This window comes from Carcharodon carcharias, chromosome 13 (assembly GCF_017639515.1).
Source record: "Carcharodon carcharias isolate sCarCar2 chromosome 13, sCarCar2.pri, whole genome shotgun sequence".
NCBI lineage: Eukaryota > Metazoa > Chordata > Chondrichthyes > Lamniformes > Lamnidae > Carcharodon > Carcharodon carcharias.
In genome coordinates, this window is record NC_054479.1 from 117627015 (window position 1) to 117654386 (window position 27372).

The 27372-nt window shown below is 40.3% G+C and overlaps 1 protein-coding gene across 1 annotated transcript in view; it reads left to right on the plus strand.

The window, feature by feature from the left end:
* magi2a (membrane associated guanylate kinase, WW and PDZ domain containing 2a) overlaps positions 1–27372 on the plus strand; it is a 961431-nt gene that overhangs the window by 284363 nt on the left and 649696 nt on the right. Inside the window, exon 2 of the mRNA XM_041202174.1 lies at positions 19045–19161. Coding sequence (XP_041058108.1) covers positions 19045–19161 — 117 coding nt within the window. The remainder of the gene's footprint in view (positions 1–19044; positions 19162–27372) is intronic.

The window sequence follows — 27372 nt, forward strand, 5'->3', positions numbered from 1 at the left end:
TCCAATGCATGTGTATCCCTCTCTAAATAAGGAAACCAGAACTGTGCATAGTGCTACCGCTGTGGTCTTACCAACGTCCTGTACAATTGTTGTAAGACTTCCCTACTTCTATAATTCCATCCCCCTTACAATAAAAGGACAACATCCCATTTGTCTTCCTAACTACTTGTGTACCTGTATGCTAACATTTTGTGATACATGCACAAGGACATCCAGATCGCTGAGTACTGCACCATTCAGTTTACACTCTGCTTTTCTATTTCCCCTGCCAAAGTGAACAACCTTATATTTTCCTGTCAAATTTTTGTCCACTCAATTAACCCAACTATATTATTTTGTTGACTCTTTGTATGCTCCTCACAACTTGCTTTCCAGCTATCTATGTATCAACAACAAATTTGGTTACATCCAAGTCATTAATATGGATCGTAAATCGTTGAGGTACTAGCAGTGATCTCCATGCCACTCCACTGGCTGCAGTTTGCCAATCTGAAAATGATCCATTTATCCTAACTCTGTGTTTACTGTTAGCTAGTCAATCTTCTACCCATGCTAATATATCACCCCAAAACACCATGAACTCCTATCTTCTGCAACTAACCTTTTATACGGCACCTTATTGAAATCCAAATACACTATCTACTGGCTCCTCTTTATCCACTTGCTTGTTAAATCCTCAAAGAACTCCAATAAATTTGTGAAACCCTATTTTCCTTTCATAAAATCATATGACTCTGCCTGATTGTTATGACCCAGTGGCTGGTAAAACTGAGTTATTTAAAAATCCCAGAGGGAAACATTAAACAACTGTCATATATTTTATTTTTTTGTATGTTTGAGATGCAGCTCTAAATTCAGGAATCAGGCCACCAGTTCTTGAGAGGTTTTATATCAAAATACATGAGACATTGATTAATTTACACAAGTTAGATATACACACATGTCTACAAATTACGATCATAACTTTTAACAAATTCCCAAACTAATCTCCACTAAGGCAACAGCAAGCCATAGATTTTCAGCAGACACCAGGCAAAGCATTTAAATCTTACAAATGCAAAATGAGGTTCCTTTCACTTTGGTCCCTGTGGAGACAGCTGTAGGCTAACAGCTGCTTGATATTACATTGCCTCTGCCCTGCACACACAAAAATGCTGTTATACCTAGCACAGCTCATTGAATGTAAATTCTCATTGTATCACTAGCCCCTTTGAACTCCAGCTCATCTAACAATAAAACCCCTTTCATAGTATCAATTTTATTAGTAATATAAACATATTACTTAGTCTCTGCTAGCTAGATGCCAGATTTCACCCCCACTTTTTGAATGCTCTATTCAAAAAAATGCAAATGCACTCCACCTCTCTTATATCACAAAACTAGTACACATTAAAGCACCCAGACTATCTGGCTTTAATCCAGTTAAGACACAGCTTAATCCCCTATTTAAAAAAATATAATTTTCAATAAAGTTATATACATTAATAGCTTCTTGACTTTGATAGTATTATGATTTTCTAAATGTCCTGCTACTACCTCCATAATAATGGTTCTAGCATTTTCCCAATGCCAGTTGTTAGACTAGCTGGCCTAGTTTCTGCTTTCTGGCTCCTTTCTCGAATAGGGGCATTACATTCCAATCTGCTGGGATCTTTCCAGAAACAGAAGAATTTTGAGCGATTGCAACCAATGCATCCGCTATCACTGAAGCCATTTCCTTTAAGACCCTAACACGCAGGCCATCAGGTCCAGAGGATTTGGCAGCCTTTAGTCCCATCAATTTTCTAATACCCTTTCTCTAGTGATAGTAATTGTTTTAAGTTCCTCCCTCCCTATTGCCCCCTGCTTTTCTGCTATTTTTGGATTGCTTTTTGTGTCTTCCACAGTGAAGACAGATATAAAATACTTGTTCAAATTCTCAGCCGTTTCCTGTTTCTCATTATTAATTCCCCAGTTTCACCCGCCAAGGGACCAACTCTCATTTTCCCTACACTTTTCCTTTTTATATACTTGTAGAAACATTATAAATTATAGAATGTTTTTTTTTTAAATCAATTCTTTGGTGGTTTCGAAAATGTTCCCAATCTTCTGGCCTACCACTAATCTTTGCAGCATTGTACATATTTTCTTTTAATTTGATACTATCCTTAACTTCACAAGTTAACCAAGGATGGTGCAACCTTATAGTCTTTATTTCTCAATGGAATATATCTTTGTTGAGAGTTATATAATAGCTCCTTAAATGTCAGTATCTGTTTTTCTACTGTCTTACTGATTCACCTATTTTCTTATTCCACTTCAGCCAAGTCTGTCTTCATAATCTTGTAGTCGCTTTTAATTAAGTTTAAGACACTAGTTTCAGACCAAAATTTGTCACCCTCAAACTGAAATTCTATCATGTTGGATTCAGTTACACTTAGAGGGTCCTTTACTATGAGGTAATTAATTAAAATAGCTTGTTCCCTGGTTGGTTCCAGAATGTATTGTTCTAAGAAACTATCATGAAAACATTTTATGGACTCATCCTCCAGGTTACCTTTGCCAATTTTATTTTTCCAATCTACATGAAGATCAGTATTTCCCATGATTACTGCAGTGTCTTTCTTACAAAGCCCCATTATTTCTTGATTTATACATGCCCTATAATGTAGCCACTGTCAGGGATCCTATAAACCATTCCCACCAGTGATGTATTTCCTTTGCTATTTCGTATCTCCAACCAAACTGATTCTACATTTTGATCCTCTGAACCAAGATCATTTTTCACTACTGTACTGATCTCAGCCTTTATTAACAGACCCACCCCATCTCCTTTTCTTCTTGTCCTTACAAAATATCAAACACTCTTGAATATTCAGGCCCCAAACATGGTCACTTTGCAACCATGTCTCTATAATGGCTACCATATCATTTTCATTGATTTCTATTTGTATTATCAATTCATTCTTATTGTTACAAATTCTGTCTGCATTCAGGTAAGGAGCCTTTAATTCTGTCTATTTGCCATGTTTCCTTATTCTAACCTTTTTTTCTTGGTGTGCTGCTATGTTTGTACAGTCTGTTAACTCTTGTCATTACCTGCATTACTACCCTGCACTATTGCCTTGTCCTTTCTCTTGAACTTTTCAGATCTTCCCTCATATGCATGCCATGCCTCCCCCCACCTACCGCATCATTTAGTTTAAAGTCCACTCTATAGCCCTACTTGTACAATTCATCAGTACGCTGACCCCAGTACGGTTCAGGTGAAGGCCATCCCAGTGACACAGCACCCTCTTTCCCCAGTATTGGTGCCAGTGACCCCTGAATTAAAACCCATTTCTCCCACACCAATCTTTGAGCCACATATTTAACTCTCTGGTCTTATTTAACCTATGCCAATTTGCTTGTGGCTCAGGTAGCAATCCAGAGATTATTACCTTTATGGTCCATATTTTTAATTTGGTCCCTAGCTGTTCATAATCCCTCAGCAGAACCTCTTTTCTTAATCCTATTTATGCTGTTGGTACCCTGGTGGACCATAACAACTGGATCCCTCCCCTCCCACTCCAAGTTCCTCTGCAGCCCTGAGGAGATGCCTTTAACCCTGGCACCAGTTATGCAACACAGCCTTCTGGCCTTAAGCTCTTGGCAGTAGAAAACAGTGTCTTTCTCCTTAACTATACTGTCCATTACTACAACTACATTGTATTTTGCTCCCCACTTGAATGGCCCTCTGCACCATTCTGCTATGGTCAGTTTTCTCATTGTCCCTAGCCCTGTCCACACAAACCGCAAGAACATTGAACTTATTGGACAATTGCAAGAGCTGAGGTTCCTCCATTGCTACCTTCTAAATCCCCATACATGCCTCTTTTATAGTCACACCCTCCTGATCCTGACCACCCACCAAATCTGAAGTACCTTGATTAAGAGGTGTGATTGCCTCTTGGAATAAAATGTCCAGGTAACTTTCCCCCTCCCTGATGCATTGCAGTGTCCAAAGTTCAAACTCCAGCTTAACTCTGATTCGAAGTTCCTCAGCTGCAGTCGAGCTGTGGATCTCACAAGCGTCCACCCGATCTCATGTGCTACAGTTGAAACACATCACCTGCCCTGCCATCTTCATTTTGTTTTTATTCAATTAGTTTTCAAGTTTAGAATATCACTTAATGATTATCTATAGTTATAATATGGAGTTGACTGGTTAATGCTATAAATTTAATAAATTACTTGTATCTCCCCAGTACGGATTTAAATTATTGTCCCAGTTTACCTGCACAGCTAATTAATCCTTCTGTGTCTCAGCTCTTGGGTCTCACTGTCTCTGGCTCCCTCTCTTGGACCACTCCTTTTTGTGAAGGCCAGAACAGCACCTTGTAACTTAAAAGTGGTCATTTTAACTGAAGTTAGCAATCACACCTCACTGCACTGAATTCCCTCACTTACCAGATTTAAGCACTCAGTCTCACTGCACTGAGTCTACACTGCCATCTGTGTAAGACTAAAAATCAAACTTTCAGAAATACAAAGAGGGTGGCGACATTCCATCATAATATATTGAAAACTCTTATACAGACCTTTGTCAATTGGAAAACCCCATTTTTAAAATGTCAATGTTTATGTGTTGTACATGTGCCTATAGGCACCATTACCATTAAAATTTGTCATATTAAATGCATATGACATAATGTTAGATTCAAAGCTCATTATCTTTACTGCCTTTTGGTCTGATTTCCAACGCAAAGATACCAGTTAGGATTGCAAGACCAAAGGTAAATGTAATATTGACAGATAAATAAGCAGACAAGAGTAACTTAAAAGTGGTCATTTTAACTGAAGTTAGCAATCACACCTCCAAATCCAGTTTCTGGGCATTTGTACTGCTTCAAACTATCTCCTCAGCTCTTAATATCCACCCGCCCTGTCATGTGGAACACAGAAACACAAACAATGGTACAAGGAGTGTATTTGAGCTTGCCATTAGCATTCAATTTCTCCAGCTTGCCTTCAGCTAAGAAATACACAGAACATTAATTGCAAAAATAACTGAGTTCACAGTGCTCGCCATTATTAATCTGTGAAAGAAACCCTGCAATTTGTGGCATGGAAGAAATAAGGGCATGAGATGCAAATCATCAGAAATTGCTGAATGATTTAGACTGCTCTATAATTAGCCCACCAAAACAGGATCTTGCTGTTAGTCTCTCTCTGAGTGTCAAGAAATTGACACTGTAAAGATGAATCATACTTACTGCAGAAAGATAGGGCTGCTATTTCAAGGCATAAGGACCCTTGTTATGAAATTTATGTTCTTCCAACACCACTAAACCTTTCAAAGGGAATAGTTAAAATGTGGAGTCTCATTTATCCCAGGCAGTAAATTGTTTCCAGAGGAATTTGAAATTTGATTTTTTTTCTGCCTCTTCCCACTCTTTCCAATCTTTCTTCCCCTCTGTTTATTTCCTTGTTTCTAATTTGACTCTAATTTGCCCCATTTTCTTCTCCGTCATTCAATCAGTTGCTTTCTGTACGATTAAATTTAATTGAATAAGGCATTACACTATTTTGTTGCCATCATTCATCCTTGTTGATTCCAGAACCAATTTGCGATTCCAGAATCAATTTGCAATTCCAGCAATTTGTGGTGTAAAAATAATTCAAGGTGAAAAGTGAGGAAAAACATTCGACTCAGGATGCAGGATGTGAGATATTTAGCTCCAGCAAGTTGTGGGTTATTGGTTTTTTGAAATTTCTTCATGCCATGACTTCAAACCCACAGTGAAAGGTTTATGAACACCAATAAAGTCTTTCCTCACAGAAGTATTTATTCCCACATGCATGAACTTTCCAAATACATGCAGGGACTTGCATACATTAATCTAGGCTGAAGTAAACCTAAGGTTTAAGTGAACAAAGTGAAGATGAAACTTCCTTTCACTTCCTGTGGGTATATTATTCATATTGAGAAAAGCTAACATCTTTTGAAAGGATCCTTTATTAGGCATGTGAGCAGCAATCTGTTGCTCAAGATAAAGTTCAGTAATTTTGACCTATTCAAAGGTCTCGCGCTCTATATAAAGAAATAAACACTGCATGAATAAATAGCAGTATTCTTCTATCTCAATCAAATTTAAATTCTCAGTTTTGTCAGTGAATTTTGATTACCCCATTCCACGAAGATTGCAAGATTTTGTAAGGTTGAAATTCATAGAACCCATCACACCCTGCACCTTCTCAGGTTAAAAAGGGGCGGGCAAAAGATGCCAATCTTGTCATTGACTCCCCTATCCTAAGAACGAATAAAAGGGTGCGCAGTAAAGTTAGGCACTATAGGAAAATGACCATCAATACTTGCTAATACTGGAGGTAGCATGTCTATTCCAAATTACACAGCTACATCAATGTCAGCAAGGAATCCTGTGTGATAAGGCTATGTCCGTTCAATCCTTCTTAAATTAGTCGTGTCCTTGAAACTGTCTTTCAACCAAGAAACATCAGCATTCTGCTCCCAGTAGAGATTAAAGTGAAGAAGGCACTCAACTTTTAATTAAGCCCTGCCAGGTATGACACAAGACGAAGCAAGAATTGATGAGTTAATAGTTCACTGCTATATAATTGAGGCCTCTGTTCTGAGATTCTGGTGACTACATTAATTGCAGCATTGCGGTGTAGTGGAGGGGCTACACAAGGTTTTATGAAAGCTATGACACTCGTAGGATAAACCATATATTAATATGTGCAACAGGCCACCAATACAACATTTCTTGGCATTTATCAACAGAAGATATTGTTGTATGATGGTATGCAGACAATATCTTGCTTTGCAATGCACCATTTCCAAACAATGTACATAATGCAATTATCTTAAGGGAATTATTTCTGTAGGAAGTGACTTACCCTATGTTTTCTCCTCTTCATGATTAAACTCCTGCCTTCTACACCTGGGCTGGTGACCACAAAGTCATAATGAAGATGCTGTTTTGCAGTGGTGTTTTTGCTGATCAGTATTCAAAGAGTGCAATCTGCATATCTTTCCAATAAGTTGAGAAAAAGATAATTGTTAGTCTTGTGGTATAATTCATTCCACACACAAGGTCAGAAAGTTTTGGACAACATGTGGTATGTTTTGTTACTGTGAACATGAATAAAGTGTTGGTAGAGGCTCAAAGCTTTCTCAAAAGAATTTTTTAAATAGGGAAATGCATCACCATTTATTACACATTGGCACACAGTCCCTAGCTGGTTCAGATTGACGGTCTGTAGTGCATTTGGGGGAAGGGCAAGGAAATCTGAATGGCAGTACATGGTTCCCTTTCCATATGTTAACTGGATCTTATTCTGTGGATATGCCAAGTCAGGGTTATTTTCTTCACACATCTCTTTATTTTGTTGTTATTTCTCATATTTGAAAATATAGCTATCTTCAGTCATTTCATTCTTTTTCTCATAGCTAATCAATTTTCTGTGTGCGTGCACGCATGGATAATCTGATTTGAAAGCTAAAGGAAAATTATTTATTCGAATAATTCCTGTTATTCAAAGAGATGTTCTACGGAATTAGAATGCAATCTCAGAATCCCTCCTGCCAGGAAGCATACAACTCAAAAAGAACTGCCAAGTAATTACTAAGCACAATGCGTATTGTTACTTGATACATATCCATCTGATTGCATTGGCAAAAAGACATTTGAAATTTCAAAATCATGTTAAAAATTGATGATGTACACTACCTCTATCAGAAAACAAGAACTATTGTGATAAATATTCATTTTAAATTTAGTACAGATAAATCAATTTAAAGATCAATTATTTTATTAAAATATAAACAGAAAATTCTGGAAATAATGAGCAGTTCAGGCAGAATTTATTGAAACAGAATATCATTGATCCTTCAGTGTCACTGGGTCAAAATCCTGGATCTCCCTCCCTGACAGCACTGTGGGTGTACCTACACCACATGGATTGCAGCATGGTAGTTCACCACCACCTTCTCAAGGGCAATAAATGCTGGACTAGCCAGGAATGCCCACATCCCATGAAAAAAATTTAAAAAAAGAAACAGAGATAGGAGCATAAGAACAGGAGTAGACCATTTAGTCCCTCAAGTCTGTTCCACCATTCAATGAGATCATGACTTTCCTGTGACCTAATTCCATATATCCATCTTTGCCCCATATCCCTTAATGCCTTTGGCTAACAAAAATCTCTTAATCTCAGATTTAAATTAACAATTGATCTAATATCAGTTCCAAAGAAGTTGTATTGGACTCAAAATGTTAACTCTTTCTTTCTCTGCAGATGCTGCCAGACCTGCTGAGTTTTTCCAGCATTTTCTGTTTTTATTTCAGATCTCTAGCATCCACAGTATTTTGCTTCTACTTTAAAAATCCATGTTGGCTCTCTCTGATCGACTGAAAATTTTCAAGGTGTTCAGTCACCTATCCATAATTATTGATTCTGTTAGTTTCTTGACAACAGGTATTGGGCTAACTTGTCTATAATGCTGTGGTTTCCCCCTCCCATCTTTCTTAAATAGCAGGGTGACACGCCCAATTTTCCAATCTAAAGGAGCATTTCACAAATTGAGAGAATTTTGGAAGATTATGGTTAGGACATCTACAATGTTCTCAGTTATTTCTCTAAGATGCTGAAATGGGAGCTCTCTGATCCTGGGAGTTTGTTAATCTTTAGTGCCATTATTTTCTTCATTATTGTTGTTCTGCTTGGTGAGTCCCTGTCCCTGTTTCTTTGGGATGTCTGGCATGCTGATCTCTTCCTCAACCATAAATATTGATGCAAACTAATTATTCAACATGTCTGCCGTTTCCTTATTTTCATTGACAATATCAATATTTGCTTTTTTTTGTATCTTTCCAATTTGCCAGGTTCTGTGATGTTTTCTGCATTTTTGTATGCTATTTTTAGTTTTATGTTGACTCTCATTTCTTTAGGCGGCCATGGCTTTTTTGGGGGCGAGTAGAGTTCTTGGTCATAGTAATTAGCAACTATTCATGCAATCACTTACAGCTAGTTGACGGTTAACTGCCACTGACAGGCAGTTTTATTAACTAGCTTACAGTTTCTTTTATAAAAACAAAAAGTGCTAGAAATACTCTAAGTCTGGCAGCATCTGTGGAAAGGGAAACAGAGTTAACATTTCGAGTCGCATATGACTCGTCTTCAGAACGCAACTCTTCTGAAGAAGTCATAGTCAACATGAAACATTAACACTATTTCTCTCTCCACAGATGCTGCCAGGTCTACTGAATATTTCAAGCACTTGTTATTTCAGATTTCCAGCATCTGCAGTATTTTGCTTTTACATTATTGCAGTTTCTTTTACAGTTTTTAAATGTTTGAGTTAAATTCATTTATATTCCATTTATGCTGCACTGCTTTTATGACCACTTGTTGTATCAGCAGACACTCTTTACTTTAATTATACACCTTTTTGAGCCACTCCCAAGTTAGAAGCGCTCCCTCAGCTTACTGCTCACAATAATTATGACCTGTTTGGGTAATTACTTACAGCTAACAGTTAACTGCACTGACAGGCAGTTTCTGTTATAGTTTTCAAAGTTCTCAGTTAAATTTCAATTGTTAAACTAAATTCAGTTTGAGATATACTATTATAATATGCCTTTAAGGGACAGCAGCATGCCATCACTGGAAGGGGTATGTGTCATAGAGTTTTAGTTTCACTTTGGCTTGTGAGAAGAAACAGCACACACAGCTTTGCTGCTGATGTCTTCAAGCTTTTTACCTTTGTATAAATGTTCGTATGTGCCTAGTCTTAATAATGAACCCACAACATGTTTACCCAATCCCTTGTAAGTGATTGGTACATTTATATCATTATAAAAACACAACATGGTGTTCAGTGGTGGTCAAACAACCTGGCAGCAAGATTAAGTACAGGCACAACAGAATGTGCTACATGGCATGAGACGATCCTCGGCATTTTGATCAGACTGCAACGAGTTTGCAGTGTTGGCGAGTTTTGAAATCACAGCATCATGACTGCACAGAAACGTTTTGAAGACACAGGGCTGAGATAGTGATTAAGTAAAGAGCTAGTAAGCAAATGGATTCATTGCAGTGAGATTGCAGTGCATAGCCTGTTAGTTCCATGAGTGGAACAGAGTGTTGAGAGGACCAGTACCAGGTTAGCTCAGTCAGGAAAGGCTGGATCAATAGCAAGCAAGGGAGAGTCAAACAAAAAAATAACAAACAACCCATCATTAAATTGGGCCAGAGAAGGTTGCAATTATAACTGGTGGCTTCGGGAGTTGTTGAACAATAAATTGAATAAAATAAGGAGGAAGACCAAAGGGATATTGTCAAAATTCCCTAGTTTGAATTGCAATGCAGCTGACCTACTATCAGAATTCAGAATGTTCACCAGCATACAGGCTGTGGTTTCTGATTCAGGTGTGTCTGAACCAGACAAGCAAGCCATAATAATTTGCCTAGCAATTTGGAATGAAGGTCTACACAGGCTGCATGAGTCAAGATTAACAGCACAGCTAAAGGGTCCCCAAAAGATAGGAACTACGTTGGAAGGCTGGTTCCATATCAGGTTAAACTTTCACTTTCATCAACTACAGCTTATGGTATTTCGGAAACAGTCTACAGAATCCATAGAACACTTCATCAGCAGATACAGAGAAAAGAATATGTACTGTGATTTTCAAACACATTGCTAGCAGACAGGATTGTTGAGCTGATGATCGTATCCACACCCATGGATGCGTTCTAGCAAGATCTGCTTGACGAGCCCTAAATGTATAGCTTTGAAGAGCTACTCAAGGATAAGTACGAAGTGATCCTCACAGGTCGGCAAAGCTCACAAGTCCTATGTACAACCCTAATTGTCGATGAATTCACTAAAACACCCACACCTAGCATGCCATGTGGAAGGTTTGACCTTCTGCATGAACCAACAAAATGCCCAGCTCTCTGTCAGTTCTGCAAAGCATGTGGCAGAAAGCCACCAGTAGCATCAATGCACTAAAGCAAAGGCTGATGCAGCTACAAAGAGCCATGCACTGATCCAAACAGACCATACATAACAGGTAGCTTCAAGCAATAAGAATGACCATCCGAAATCCTGTAAGAAACATATACATGAGGCAATTGACAAACCAGAAAATGACAAGTGCACAAGTTGAACACGTTTCACACTGTCAATCTCAAGGAAAACAGACAGCGTCCAAAATGTTTGCCAAGATTCAAATTATCTACCCTAAGAAAGTTGATGACTAATTGTTAATGGCCAAGATTGACATAAGGACAAGTGTCAACATTCTACCCCTGCGAACTCTAAAAGACATGTATCCACAGACATGGAAGCCCATGGTGAAACTTACTACTGTGCAACTTTTGGGGTACAACAGTTCATTTGTTTCATGTGCAGGATCCATAGTTCTGGAGTGCAAGTACAATCAACCCTCCTGGGTGTTACAGACGTTCTACATCATGAAGACTAAAGGCTTGGCAATTGCAGGTCTACCGGCATGATGTGACCTCACATTAGTGACAATCAATGGAATCAATCATACTCATATGGCAGATCAGTGTCAGAAACTACTCCTGTCACCTTGGTTCACAATCTAACATTGAAATATCCAGAATTTTTAACCAAACTGGCAGTTTCAAGGGAGCTGCAACCTTATGCTTGCAGGAGAATGCAAGTCCTTCAACTGATCTAGTACAAATGCCAGTGGCTACAAGAAGAAACAGCGAAAGATTCCACGCTACAGAAACCATGGAAAACCATCACGGAAGGATGGTCTGATTCAACTCAGCATACCCATGGACATGAGAGACCATTTTGGCCTTAGCAGAATGAGCTAGGCTTTTCCTGGGGAGGCATTTTTACAGGCAGCCAGTTAATAGTCATACTGGAATCTTTGCAACCTGATATGCTTCAACAACTTCATCACTCATACATGGGCATAGATTGGACAAGAAGACTTCCAAGAGAGACAGTCTATTGGCTAGGTATGAACAAGGACATTGAAGTCGTTGTCAAGTGTGAGGCATGTCAGGAGCATATACTAAGTCAGCACAAGGAACCACTCATTCTACATAATGTTCCTATCCATCCATGGTCCAAAATTGCATCTGACCTCTTTCATGTCCGTGGCAGTGACTTCAACATCATTGTTGTCTACTTTACCAAGTAACCCACTATTCGACAATTGTATAATACGTTAAGCACAACTACCGTGCACACCCTTAAGTGATATTTTCAGGTCATTTGGCTCGCCCAGAGAGATCATTACAGATAGCGATCCACAAGTTATTGGTAAGCCGTTTCAGGGTATGTTGAGAAGTGGAATATTAATCACACTACTTCTTCTCCTCATTGCCCCATATCTAATGGCCTAGCAAATAATTCACATGGTGAAATCCGTAATTCTCAGATGTAGACAGAACAAGCTAGATCTACACGTTGCAATATTACATCTGAGAGCAACACCTTTAAGTGCAACGATACCATCATAGGCAGAACTCATATTTGGCAGACCAGTGTGTAGAATTTAATAACTCTTACCCTTTTTAAAATGCATTTACAGGATCTGGGAGTCACTTGCTAGGCCAGTATTTATTGTTCATCCAGAATTGCCCTTAAGATGGTAGTGAGCTGCCTTCCTTCAACAACTGCAGTTGCTATGGTGTAGGTACACTCGTGGTGCTGTTAGGGAGGGCGTCCCAGGATTTTGACCCAGCCACAGTGAAGGAATAGCAATATATTTCCAAGTCCGGATAGTGGGTGGCTTGGAGCGGAACTTCAAGGTGATGGTGCTCCCGTGTATCTTCTGCCCTTATCCTTCTAGATAGTAGTGGTCGTGGGTTTAGAAGGTGCTGCCTAAGGAGCCTTGTTGAGATACTGCAGTGCATCTTGTAGATGGTACACACTGCTGCCACTGTTCATTGGTGGTGGAGGGAGTGAATGTTTGTGGAAGGGGTGCCAATCAAGTGGGCTGCTTTTCCTGTATGGTGTCAAGCTTTTAGAGTGTCGTTGGAGCTACAATCATCCAGGCAAGTGGAGAGTATTCCATCACACTCCTGACTTGTGCCTTGCAGATGGTGGGTGGCCTAAGGGGAGTCAATGAGTTACTCATCGCAGGATTCCTGTTCAGTTTCTGGTAAATGATAACCCCAGGACGTTGATAGTGGGAGATTCACCAATGGTAATGCCATTGAATGTTAAGGGGCAATGGTTAGATTATCTCTTGTTGGAGATGGTCATTGCCTGGCACCTGTGTGGTCCGTTTGTTACTTGTCATTTGTCAGCCCAACTTGGATATTGTCCAGGTTTTGCTGCATTTGGACGTGGAGTGTTTCACTATCTGAGGAGTCACAAATGATGCTGAACATTGTACAATCATCAGCGATCATCCCCATTTCTGACCTTATGATGGAAGGAAGGTCATTGATGAAGCTGCTGAAGGTGGTTACCTAGGACACTACCCTGAGGAACTCCTGCAGTGATGTCCTGTAACTGAGATGATTGACCTCCAACAACCACAACCATCTTCCTTCTAAATATGACTTCCACCAGCAGAGAGTTTTCCCTGATTCCCATTGACTCCAGTTTTGCTAGGGCTCCTTGATGCCACACTCAGTCAAATGCAGCCTTGGTGTCAAGGGCAGTCACTCTCATCACACCTTGGGAGTTCAGCTCTTATGTCCATTCTTGAACAAAGGCTGTAATGAGGTCAGAAGCTGAGTGATCCTGGCGGAAGCCAAACTGAGTGTCAGTGAGCAGGTTATTGCTAAGCAAGTCCCTCTTGATAGCACTGTTGATGACCCCTTCCATCACTTTACTGATGATTGAGAGTAGACTGTTGGGGTGGTAATTGGCCTGGTTGAATTTGTCCTGGTTTTCATGTATTGGACATACCCGGGCAATTTTCCAAGTTGCTAGGTAAATGCCAGTGTTGTAGTTGTATTCAAAGAGGTTGGCTAGGTGCTGCAAGTTCTGGAGCTCTGGTCTTCAATACTTTTGCTGGGATATTGTCAGGGCCCATAGCCTTTGCAGTATCTGGTGCCTTCAGCTGTTTTTTGATATCACGTGGAAAGAATCAAATTGGCTGAAGACTGGCATCTGTGATGCTGGGGACCTCCAAAGGAGGCCGAGATGCATCATCCACTTGGCACTTCCAGCTGAAGATTGTTGCGAATGCGTCAGCCTTATATTTTGCACTTATGTGCTGCACTCCTCCATCATTGAGAATTGGGACACTTGTGGAGCCAACTCCCCCAGTAAGTTGTTTAATAGTCCACCACCATTCACGACTATATGTGGCAGGACTGCAGAGCTTTGATCTGATTGCTGGTTGTGGAATCGCTCAGCTGTGTCTATCACTGGCTTATGATGTTTAGGACGCAAGTAGTCCTGTGTTATAGCTTCACCAGGTTAACACTTCATTTTTAGGTATAGCTGGTGCTGCTTCTGGCATGTTCTCCTGCACTCTTCGTTGGGTTGATCCCCTGGTTTGGTGGTAATGGTACAATGGGGGATATGCCAGGCCATGAGGTTACAGATTGTGATTGAGTACAGTTTTTCTGCTGCTGACGGCCCACAGCGCCTCATGGTTGCCCAGTCTTCAGTTGCTTGATTTGTTTGAAATCTATCCCATTTGGCGCGGTGGTAGTGCCACACCACACGATGGAGGGTATCCTCATTGTAAAGGTGGGACTTCGTCTCCACAAGGATAGTGTGGTGGTCACTCCTACTGATACTGTCATGGACAGATGCGTCTGTGGCAGGTAGGTTGGTGAGGATAAGGTCAAGTATGTATTTCTCTCTTGTTCCCTCACCACCTGCCGCAGACCCAGTCTAAGTGTAATTTAGGACTCAGCCAGCTCAATCTGTGGTGGTGCTACCGAGCCACTCTTGGTGATGGATATTGAAGTCCCCCATCTAGAGTGCATTCTGTGCCCTTGTCACTCTCAGAGCTTCCTCTATGTGATGTTTAACATGGAGGAGTACTGATTCATCAGCTGAGGGGGAAAGGGTGGGGGGGAAAGGAGCGGTGTGTGGTAATCAGCAGGAGGTTTCCTTGCCCATGTTTGACCTGATGCCATGGGACACCCTGGTGGTTGGAGACGATGCTGAGGGCAACTCCCTCCTGACTATATACTACTGCGCCACCACCTCTGCTGGTGGGACAGGACACCCAGGGATGGTGATGGTGGTGTCTGGGACATGATTTGTAAGCCATGATTCTGTAAGCATGACTATATTAGGCTGTTGTTTGAATAGTCTGTGAGACAACTCTCACGATTTTGCGACAAGCCCCCACATGTTGTTAAGGAGGACTTTGCAGAGTCATCAGGGCTGTCTTTACCATTATCCTTTCCGGTGCCTGGGTCGATACCGGCTGGTCCGTCTGGTTTTATTCCTTTTTAGTGGTTTGATACAACTGAATGGCTTGACGGGCCATTTCGGAAGGCATTTAAGAGTCAACCACATTACATGTAGGCCAGACCAGGTGAGAGCAGCAGACTTCCTTCCCTGAAGGTAATCAGATGGGATTGGTGAACCAGATGGGTTTTTACGACAATTGAATCATGGTCATCATTAGACTTTTAATTCCAGAATGAATTTAGATTCCACCATCTGCCACAGCAGGATTCGAACCCGGGTCCCTAAAGCATTGCCCTGGGACTACCAGCCCAGCGACAATTCCACCTATGCCACCACCTCAGAAAGTAGGCAGCAACTTTTAGAACTGCAAGAAAAGATGGCCAATGTGCACGATAAAAATGGAGGTACAGAATTGCCAAGTTTACAGATGGAACAAGAAGTTCCCACAGAACATAGGTGGCAACCAGCCAATGATTTGTTCAGACCCAAGGTTTTATGAAATCGTTACACACAAAGGAGCAATGGTGAGGCGTAACCGAGAATACATCAGATCCATTCCAGCTCCCCAACCACCATGCAGCCCAATTGCATCAAGGACTAGATCCCAAATGCAACCGGGAACAATATCCAAGAAGGACACCCCATTGATCACAGTGAGTAATTAAAGAAACTCCAGACAATGTTACCTTTACAAGATCTGGATGTATCAGCAGATTACCTTTACGCTTTAGAGACTCATAAATTCATCTGTCCTTATGTAATAGTAACAACATGAACATGTATTGTAAATAGCTACACTTCTTTGGAAGGGGGAAAGTGTCTTTAAAAAGAAAGTGGGTGTAGTAATATGCCTTTAAGGGATAGCGGCATGCCATCACTAGAAGGGAAGTGTGTCATGTAATCCAGTTTAGTTTCACTTTGACTGGTGAGCAGAACACAGCTCTGCTGCTGATGTCTTCAAGCTTTCTAGCTTTGTATAAATGTTCCAATGTGCCTAGTCTTAATTAATGAACCCTCAACATATTTTTTTCAAATCCTTGAGTGATGGCTGCCTTTATATCAATATAAAAAGACAATACTCAATCACTACTAAGCAGAGAATTCCCACTATCACCAAATTCACTCCTGCATTTACACTGCACTTGTATTATGACTATTCTGTAACCACAAAGTTTCATGCTGATGACCTCTAAGGAAATTCAGAGCTAGGGAAGAGGGGGGTCAGGTAAAGAACAAAAGAGGGAAGTCTGTGATCGGGTTGAGAGCATGAGTGATTAACTGACAAAAGGGGATGGCAAGAGGCAAATGCGGGCGATAATGGAACAAGTATAGAAACAGAAAATGTGTCCAGAAGTGAAAATGGTTACAGCAGAATAGCAGAGAAGGAAAGAAGCATGGAATATCTGATAAAGTGGAGAGGGTTCCCATTGTCTGGAAACATGGCAAAGAAAGGCAGGAGACCCCAAATGTGTGGGCCACTCTGCGCAGCCATGTGTCAATTGATGTTTCCCACCCAAAGCATCAGCCCACACCTCCAGTGGCTCTGGAGCAGCCATCCTCCATTACCAGCACTTGCTATCTTGAGAGTAAATGGGAGCAGAGGTAATTAAAATTTAAAGTTGTTAAACTCAGGTTAAGGCAGAAAGGTAGAAAGATATAGTGCTGTTCCTGAAGCTTGCATTGAGCTTCATTGAAACATTGTAAGAGGCTGAGGACAGAATGGGGATGCAACGCGGAATTAAAGTGGCAAGCCACTGGCAGTTTAGAGTCATACTTAACAGACTGAACTGCAAGATGATCACCCAATCTGCTTTCCTCTCCTCACTGTAGAGGAGACCACATTGGGAGTAGTGAATACATTATACTAAATTGGAAAAAGTACAAGTAAATTACTGTTTCATCCATAAGATGTGCTTGGGGCCTTGGTGAGAAAAGAGGAAATGAAACGTCAGGTGTTGCATCTGCAGCATGGGAAGGGGAACAAATGTTGGTTGTAATGGAAGAGTGGACCAGAGTGCTGAAAGGGTATGGTGGAAGATATTTAGTAGTGGTATTTTATGGAAGGATTGTGATGAGCTGACCTGTTCCTTCCTATATTACAACAATTACACTTCAAAAGTACTTCTTCATTGATCGCAATGTGTTTTGGGACCTTTTGAGGTCTTGAAAGGCACCATAAAATGTAAGTTCTTTACTTTTTCTTGTTTGAACTGGACTTTTATCAGTCATTCAAATTATCCAAAATGTAAGAAATTCATTCCATAAAAATAACCATCTGCAGCCAGATGAAAGTTGAATGTCTCCAGTTTTCATGACAGAAAGAGAAGTTTAAAAAGCCTATTGGAATATAAAGGTATTATAGTACCAGATATCATTAGAGGGTATCTGTACTTGATTATATGAATTCATAAAAATACTGTAGTTTATTTTGATGCTATATATTTCTACAAGTGGCAATATACGAAACAAAAGAGCTAACACCCATATAGCAAATTGCACGTTTTCACATTTTTCATCTTTCAGAACTCGGTAAAAGTAGGGAACGTCAAGCCAAGATCTGAACCACACCCAAGTCAATAGGGCGTTATCTCGGAAGTCCTACCCGAATTCGGAGGACGCGTTAGGTTAAAATCCGGGTTTACCTACCCCTTTGTTGTATATTTTAACCACAGCCTGGTTTGATTGCGCACATTTCATGAGTTATCGTGAAAAATCGACTCTGTACAAGCAAATATAGATTGTCCCGTGCCCGTATGTCATTGCATTCTCCATAATGTGGGTGATTCGAGCTTATGTCAGTCGTCACAGTACATCAGTTGTTGTTCGGACGGTATTTTCACAGGCTGCCAGAAAGCTTCTGCATCAGTCGGCGGGTTTCACGTCTTAGAGGAGCCCTTCGGTTTCACAGCCAATAGGAATGGGCGTGTTGCTGTGAGCTGTTCCCTCCGGATCTGCCTTGGTGTGTCTCTGGTGCCTGCCCGGACACTGACATTAGCGACAGACAGGGTAAGGGAGAGAGTGGGGTGGTAACGCTGCTTGGTGCTCCCGGGAACAGGGCTTCCAGGAGAAAATGCGTGCAAGTGGAGCAGTGGTGTCCTGGTGAGACAGCGGCAGGAGATGGGGCTGAGGAGTGGGGTCTTCCAGGCTTTCCTCGTGTCCATCGAACCTGCAACAACGGGCGCTTCTGGTCGATGGGCTGGAGAGTGCCCTGTGGGCGTGGAGCTGACCGACCACTGACAGCAGGTTCGAGCTGCTCGGTCTCGTGAGCATAAAAATATAGGAATTTCTAAGGAAACTAGAAGCAGATTTTGCTTAAATCACAGCAGATCTGAGGGCGTGAAACAAAGAGTAAAAAGAATTCATTTCCATCTCTCACCATGTAGATGTGGTTCTCGCAGAGCTGGGCACACGAGTGAGATAGAGTATAATAGACTGCAGCCTCTGGTGCGTTCAAACTAACCCAGCAAGTACATCGGGGTTTGGTTAGCTATTGAGCCTTGTATTGTTCGTGTGAATGACTTATTTGCTGACGAAATAAAGGCAAGGAATATACCGATACGGACTTGGGTGGTGATCAAACCCGCCTCCCAGCGCCGAGCGTTCAGCAACGCTCGAGTCTCTACCCTCGGTTGTGCTGTGTATCCAGGAGTACGAAATGTAACTCTTATTCTGTTTTGCAGGGGGCACTGTTGACAAGGACCTTCGTCACTACCTCAATTTACGGTTCCAAAAAGGTTCGGTTGACCACGAGCTTCAGCAGATTATCCGCGATAACCTGTACCTACGGACAGTACCTTGTAAGTATTCGTGCTTTTACTGGAGTTTAGATAGGAATTGAGCAGAAATGATTAAACAGCAGTGTATTTCTCTTGTCATTGAAAATTAGTTCGTTTATAAAAATAACAAAATCAGTTACGTTGATTTCTACCTTTGAAAACAGTAGTATGTTGGCATCAGGTACTTAACGTTGATTGCATTCGATGCCCTTCTGCATTTGATTACTATAAAGTCTTGATTTTATGGTATATCACGACTAATGGTCAAGGTTGGGGGAGCAGTACAATCAAAAAGGACCTTCATCTTCTCGGAGTCATTTATTTTCCAAAATATGTAATATTAGTGCGTCTATTTTGCTCACATAAGGTGGTTAACTGTTAAAAGTATACTGTGTTTTTGAAAATGAATGTTTAAAGGTTAAGGAACAATAAAACGTTTTAATATGGCAAAGCATTAGGTATCGGGTATGTAATTATTTGAAAGATTCTTTATATTATAGAATAAACATGGGACAGCTATTTATTCAATTAGTGTTTAAGTTATAAGTAATGGCTTTGAAATTAGTTGACGAATTGAATGACAAACCACGAATTCCAAACCAACAAGTCTGATTCACAGAAAACTGTAACAATCATGGAGAATGGGCACATTTGGTGAGCTTGCATGCAGATCCTGTTATGTTAAAATAAATGATCTCAAAATAGCTTCAGCTATTTTCCTTTTTAATTTGGCAGTTTGTTGAAGGTGACCTAAACATTCATGTTATCAAAATTAAGTTGAATTGTTTGTGATATAATAAGATGGAAAATGTTGCAGTTGCATACAGTTAAACTTGTTTCTTAAGGATTTGAGTCAGCAGCACATTCTAAGTAATGCAAAATACCAGTAAACCATTTGATGGAAGTTATTTATGCATGTTTCTTGAGAAATGATTTCAGGTCTGAATATTTGGACAGGTTTTTAGGTGTACAAAAAGGTATTGGAAAATGATTTACAAAAGAAGCACTGTGTTATGAGGGTATTCATTATTTAAACTAATTTTTACTTGCCTGAAGAATGAATTCTTGCGCGCAATTCTAAATGTTGTGAATTTCCATTCTTTGTTTATGGGGACACTTTGGAAGAAGTGCAGAATGGATGGGAGATATACCCTCAAGGAAGGCAGGAAGGGAAAATAGAGAGTGAGTCAACCCATGTTACATTTATTTTTCTCCAGTGGCTTGTTTTTGAACAGCACAGGCGTAACACTTAGCGTCTGCTCTTGGGAAATGCATCAGCTCAAGATAAATACAGGGAAATGGAATGAATTATAAATTTTAGACCCCTTGGACTCTGTGACATTTTAAGAATTAGTAGCAGTTTCAACATGTGATTTTAAGCGTATTTGTTTCTTTAGGGTGAGTAATGGTGCTGTGAAATTTTAACACACTAATGTGATTACATCTTGTTGAAGTATTAAAGCATAAGAAGTAAAAATAAACTATGAAAAATTGAAGTCATAAAAACTTTCTGCTGCCATGCTTTTAGTGAAATTTTCACAAGGTTTTTTCCCTGAAAACAAAATCACAGTTGCATTTTGCAGAACACAATGTTTGCTATTGCATAATATTCACAAAATTATATTTTATAGCTTGAAACAAAGAATAATGTTTACCAGTGCACAACATACAGGTACTTTGATAAGCTGAAACTCTTAATCCAGAATTTAGTGCATTTGTGATCAGGTAGTACAGTGGATGAACCATTTCTTTTCACCTTGGGATCAGGGTTTGAAATGTAACCAGCTTGTTAAAATGAAAGTTTTCTCTGTGCCTGTTGTAAAGTTATTATTTCAAATGAGTTTGGGCCATCTTTACTGGGTTCCCTTTCTATGCAAGGGCCAACACAGCCATGACAAAGCATATCCATGCTAACAATCTTATACAAGTTTACATTAAATGGGCTTAAAAGCAAGGTACAAAGTAAGGATTTGCACCTGGCCACTCCGTACTTCATGTGGAAGGGCTTGTTTTTGATGTAATAAACAAAGTGAAAAAATGTTGAATTCTTTGCAATAACGTCTCCCCTTGACCAGCACACATTATCAAACACATGAATTCCAGAAAATGAAAATAGTCTACCATACATCTTGAAGAGATAATAAATAGGAGTGAAAGATAAGATCAATGCTTTGAATATTCCTATATGAGATAACTCAATAACCAGCAGATTATGAATTTGAAATTCAAGAATGCCCATCAGTTATCTTGCTTAGCTGAGGTGGGTGATTTCTTAAATGTAGCATGCTATGCAGAAGTAAAATATTTCATATCTTTGAGTGGAGGTGTGAGAAGTAATATTGTCTGACTCACCTAGGTTGAATTATTCTGTCAGTTACAGAGCAATATTATTGGTGGATTATTAAGGTTAGCTCAGTTGGATAGATAGCTAAAATGTGATGCAGAATGACGGCAACAGCATTGGGGGCGGGGGGGGCGGGGGGCAGAGAATCCTTTTTGTTTATCATTAACTTTAAATATACCAAAGGGACCTCTGACTTATTATTACTGCCTGAACAAAGCTGCTTCTAAATTGAATTACAAATAAAGATGCATACAAAGAAATGTCTCTTTCAAAATCATGTTCAAATTATGCAATATTTAGATTATTTCCACAGAAGGTTAACTCTTTCATCCAAACTATTTAATTTTTCTTTCAAAAATTCATTTTTAATCTTTTGGTCACTTTTGTGGTTTCTAGTATTAATGCAGACATTAATTTCATCATCCATTTTGGATATTACAATAATGCTCATCTTTAATTCAGAATGACACCCCTTTTTTAAAAAAAAAGAGAAATTACTAATAAATATATTTTAAGAATGGTCCTGCATTCTGTGTCCTTCGTGGTAAGGTATGCTAATACTACAACATTGGATATTTTTCTTAGCTGAATACTCCAATGTTATCATCAAGCAAACCATCAGCTAACTGCATGAGTGGCTTTCTGCAGGATTACCCTGCTATGTTCTAGCAGTTAACCTTTAGCCTCAGCCTTGGAAGAACTCTACCTACTGCATCAGCATGATATGTCCATGTCTAACTCCAGGCATTCTTGTGGTTTATTTGAGTAAGACTGCAACTTGGTGCTGAATTGTGAGAAGTCATGAGCTGTGGCCTCCAGCTTACAAAGAACTATATCAGGATTGCTCCAAACTCATAGATAAAAACAAAAAAACTGCGGATGCTGGAAATCCAAAACAAAAACAAAAACAGAATTACCTGGAAAAACTCAGCAGGTCTGGCAGCATCGGCGGAGAAGAAAAGAGTTGACGTTTCGAGTCCTCATGACTCTTCGACAGAACTTGAGTTCGTCCAAGAAAGCGTTGAAATCGAAACGTCAACTCTTTTCTTCTCCGCCGATGCTGCCAGACCTGCTGAGTTTTTCCAGGTAATTCTGTTTTTGTTTTTGATTTGCTCCAAACTCATTTTGATTAGGGTTCTTGCAAACACCAGAGGCAGGCAGTTTTCAGCCGTTATGGCTGAGCTTGATTCAAAGTGAAACTCTAGAGGTGAAAATACATATGCCACCAGTCCTTTTTGTCAGTGGTGTGTTAATTGTATTATTAAAGTCAAGGATACACAGGTAAAGGTCATTGATTAAGTATTTGAACACATATAAAGAGAGAAACTTCTGGGACACTGGGTGTTGATTAGGGCGGAGGCAGACATATGCAACATTGCATTCTGCAAATAAATCCAGTGTTCAGTAAAAGATTGGCATCTGGTTTCCTACTTCTCCCAACATCTGGCTTCAGAATGTGTTTACATGGTAGCAGAGGATGGTTGCCTAAAGGTGAAGGCTGGAAACAAAGAATTTTTCAGACAGAAGATTGGAATCTGAGTTGTTTTAGTGAAGAAGGGCTAAAAGCAACTGTAAATTGTAAGGGTATGATTGCCGCCCAGTGCTCTCTGAATCAGAACATTATGGTCAGTGGAAAAACGAAGTGGCTATGTGGACGTGGGTTATGTCTTTACTGAAGAGAAAACAAGGTATGGCTTTGGAATTGCCACTTCCTAACAAGTAAAATCAGAAGCAAAGCATTTTGTGAACCAGATGCCCATCAATTGAATACTGATGAAGGTTTAGTTCTTCTATTATGCTTCATGGATGAAATTTAAAAGAAAGATGATCTATTGGATGCTTACGAGGTATGGTCAGACTTTGGTAGACTTTGAAAGATGGACAGCCGTTCCATAGAGGAAGATATCAATGGACTTCAACAGGCTGCATAAAAGATTGCAAATATTCAACTTAGAGATTCCTTATTCAGTGCTCAGAGTTAAATTGCTGGATTGTGCTAAGGCCACATAATGGATAGGTCCCTGGTCGTAACTGATGTTTGTTTCTCAGAAAAATACATCCTTTGGATCAAATGTCTGCTGCTTTTTAAAAAATAATCCTGGGGAAACAGTCATTTCCAGCAACCTGAAAGCACAAGTGGTGTCGCAAAGGATGGAGGCCTCATTGATTATGGCATTTTGAGATCATTCAGATATAGGGCAAAGACCTCAGTACAACAGGAGAGGTACAGACAAAAGGAATGAGGATGAAGGCATTTTTTAGCAGACCTGGCAGACAACAGGATTGGAGTAGCAGTTAGATGAATGAACCCCAGGAACGGCTAGTTAGCAATTAACAGGTGCTTCAGATGTGACTCAAAGTATCATTATGCAATGAACTGTCCAAAGCAGAACAGCAAAGTTTTTGAAGCGACACATATCAGAGAATTTGGAAGTTGAAGATAATGGTCAGTCTGAAGGAATTATACTAGTCACAAGAAGCTTTATTCAGGTAATGTGTACTAGTTGCATATTCGTTTGATTGTATCATGTTAGACGGTGGTCCTGCCTCGACAGTGCATGCCACTTCAATCCTTACTACTGAATAAATCTAAATGTGGTCAGGGAGTATGAAAATTCTGCTTGATTCAGGATGACAGCACATTTGAAGTTACTGAAAAGAGTGGTGATTCCATGCAAAATACTCTTAGTACAGATGTAGTCTTCATGAGATAACCTTGCATGAAAAAGGCACAGATAAAATTGGACATGGAATACGATAAAGCATTTGTTTTTCGAAAGTCAGTAGATCTGTAGTTTAGCCAATCGGGACATTATTGCATTCCCTTACCAAAACCTAACATTTCTAATGAGAATGTTAAAGAAGTGCTAATAGTATCAGGTGATAAGAATTTGAGAGAAAAAAGCCAATTGTCTTAAAGTTGCACAGACAATTTGCTCACCCTTCTTGTCACAAATCAAAAATCCTACTAAAGGCGCAAGTATGGTTGAAGATGAGTGTGTGAGGCTCATTGAAGAGATTAATGTGAAATGTATCCGATGTCCCAATGCATGTATTCCATTGGCATGAGACTTTAATGAAATAATAGCTATGGATTTAAAGGTGTATCTCTAAGACAAACATTTTCATTTGACATTTTATAGGCAACCAGATTATGTCTTTTTACAGTAATACATGGTAAGGGTGAATGTAGATAAAGTCATGGAAAAATGGATAGGGACCAGACTGGGAACACCAATTAAATTTCTGGTTGGCAGTGGTGAGGAATTTGCTGATGACTAGTTTGGAGAACTCATTTAGAGAATGTGAAAATATGAACATTGTGGTTATTAACACCACAGCTGAAAGGTGCTCTATAAGATCTTAGCCAATTAACCAAATTGCAAGTTAACATGCGGAACATTTACTTCCAATGGTTGGGGGTTATTGTCTGTGAGGAATCCCAAAATACCTTCTACGCCGTGTGATAGTTCCCTGGCCCAAGAAAGGACTACAATTAGTTTCATGTTTTCCTTTGCACTTGAACATCCTACCTGCAGTGAGAATGGCAGTCATCAAGGCACAAGTCTTGGAGAAAATTTGGCGAGCTTTATGGCATCACATAAGACCATTCTAGATAAACTTTAATCCTGGGAATTTAATGTAATATAAAAGAGAGGGGCATAAAGAGTGGTGTTAAGATGATGGTTCTCCAACATGGCATTCCAAAGTATTAAGGTCCATTTGTCTGGGTTAATCAGGGTGGATTACAAACTTTTAGAATCTGAGCAATTGATAGGTGATGAGGCACCTTGTATCTTACATACTCACATGTTTACAGTTTGAGGAACAGAATACAGTCGATAAGGGGCCTGATGGCAATAGGCAGAATGATACTTATGCACAGAACAGGGCTACAGTTTCTAAAGGACAACTGCCTAATGTGGTTTCTCATGTGATGTGCCTACTGGAAGGGCCCAGTGAATGGAAGATTGTAACAATTGTAGGGAGAGCAGGCAAAGCTGCTGGCAAATTCAAATACTGGCTACATTTTAAGATGATGGACAAGAAGTAAGACCCATGGACTGGCAAAATGGGGTGCAACAGTGGAAAGCAATAAAGTGCAGTGTGAGTTCTCACGGCTGATAGAACTTCTAGTCATGGCAGGAGAGATCCTGTAGTAGTCCAGAAAGACAAAGATGGGCAAGTTAAGGCCATAGCTTGACTATATTGTGGCAATAAAACAAGACTTACTGAACAATCTAGGAATGGTACTGGAGGTAGAAGCCTTATGACTAGGAGGTTTTGGTGGCTGTCAACGAAGTAGAAGATAAATGAATAGGAGACAAAACTAAAGAATGGGAAGGAACGTAGTATCTATTCTGAAGTGTCAGATAGGGCTGGCTGCCCCCGATCACATAGATGGATGTGTACGGAAAAAAGTCCTCCCAGATGGGACCTATAAGGCAAGACAAGTGGCTCGGGTTCGAGGAACTTGGAGATCAAGATGTTAGAGTGGACTCCCCCATGGCAGTAAGTAGTCTTGAAATTTTTTTTGGTTCATTGGCTACATATTCATGGAAGTGTAGGTTGATTGATATAAAAGCCGCATTTTTGCAGGGAGAAAAGAGAAGTGTTTTTGAAACTGCATAAAGAGGCAAATGATATAGACGGGAAGCTGTGGAAAATGTAGTAAGTTCTCATTTAACGTTTCACTTTAACGTCGGCCAGTTAATGGGGCCTTCAATCTTGCTAAGCATTGCAAGTTTTGCTTTGATGTCAGTCTGACATAGGGCTGCGTGACCCAATCAATGCCATTTTGGAGCGGCCTCTCCTGCTCGTTGACTCACCCTCCTACTGCCAAAGCTCTGACAATGCCTCTCCCGGTCCCTTATCCACCCTCTTGCTGTGAGGGCTCTGGAGATGATTGATGAAAGGCAGGGAGAGTAGCTTTGTCTTGCAGAACTTAACTTCTGCAGTGAGTTCAGCTGATGTGAATGAAGTACATTGGGTGTGTCAGATTGTAACTGAAAGAAACATAAAAAGAGAAGAAATGGCATCAACAACATGCCTTCCTTCTGGAAGGTTGGTAAATTGCTTCTGTAAACAAACTGGCTGCTCCAGAGTTGGAACCTGGAGTTGCTTGGCTGCTGAGCAGCTGTGGCTGCAAGGTGCTAGGCTGTAGTTTCCTTAGGGGGTGTGAGGGTATCTTTGCTGCCAGCCCTGCTTCCCTGGTGCTCAGCACTCTTGCTGCTTGTGTTTCGGTACCCACAGCTCTGGGGAGGGAGAGCAATGCTGTCGCTCTCTGGCAGCATCTCAACTCAGCCCCTTTCTTACCCTTGGTGCGAGGCCAGCTCACTCTTCCTTGCTCATGCCTTGATTTTAAAGCCATAGTGGAGGCTGAATAAGCAAGGCTGCTAACCCTCTGACGTTACCACAGCAGAGAGGAGTTGTGTCCCAGCCCTGCCTGGTGTCCTGAACATATTCAATCCATTGAGTAAAATGCCTCATAGTCACGATCAAGGATCTGTTGCCAGGAGATTTCTCCTGGAGGGAGAGGTGGTGTCATAGCGGCATTGTCACTGGACCTGTATTCCAGAGGCCAAGGTTCGAATTCTACCACAGCAGATGGTGACATTTAAATTCAATAAAAATCTGGAATTAAAAGGCTGACCATGAAACATTTGCCGATTGTTGTAAAAATCCATCAGGTTCACTAATGTCCTTCAGGAAGGACACTGCTGTCCTTACCTGGCCTGACCTACATGTGATTACAGATCCACAGAAATGTAGTTAACTCTTAATTGTTCTTGTTCAGAGAGCATTTAGGAATGGGCAATAAACGTTGGCCTAGTTAACGACGCCTACATCCCATAAACTAATAAAAATTCTGATCAAAAAGGTGTGAA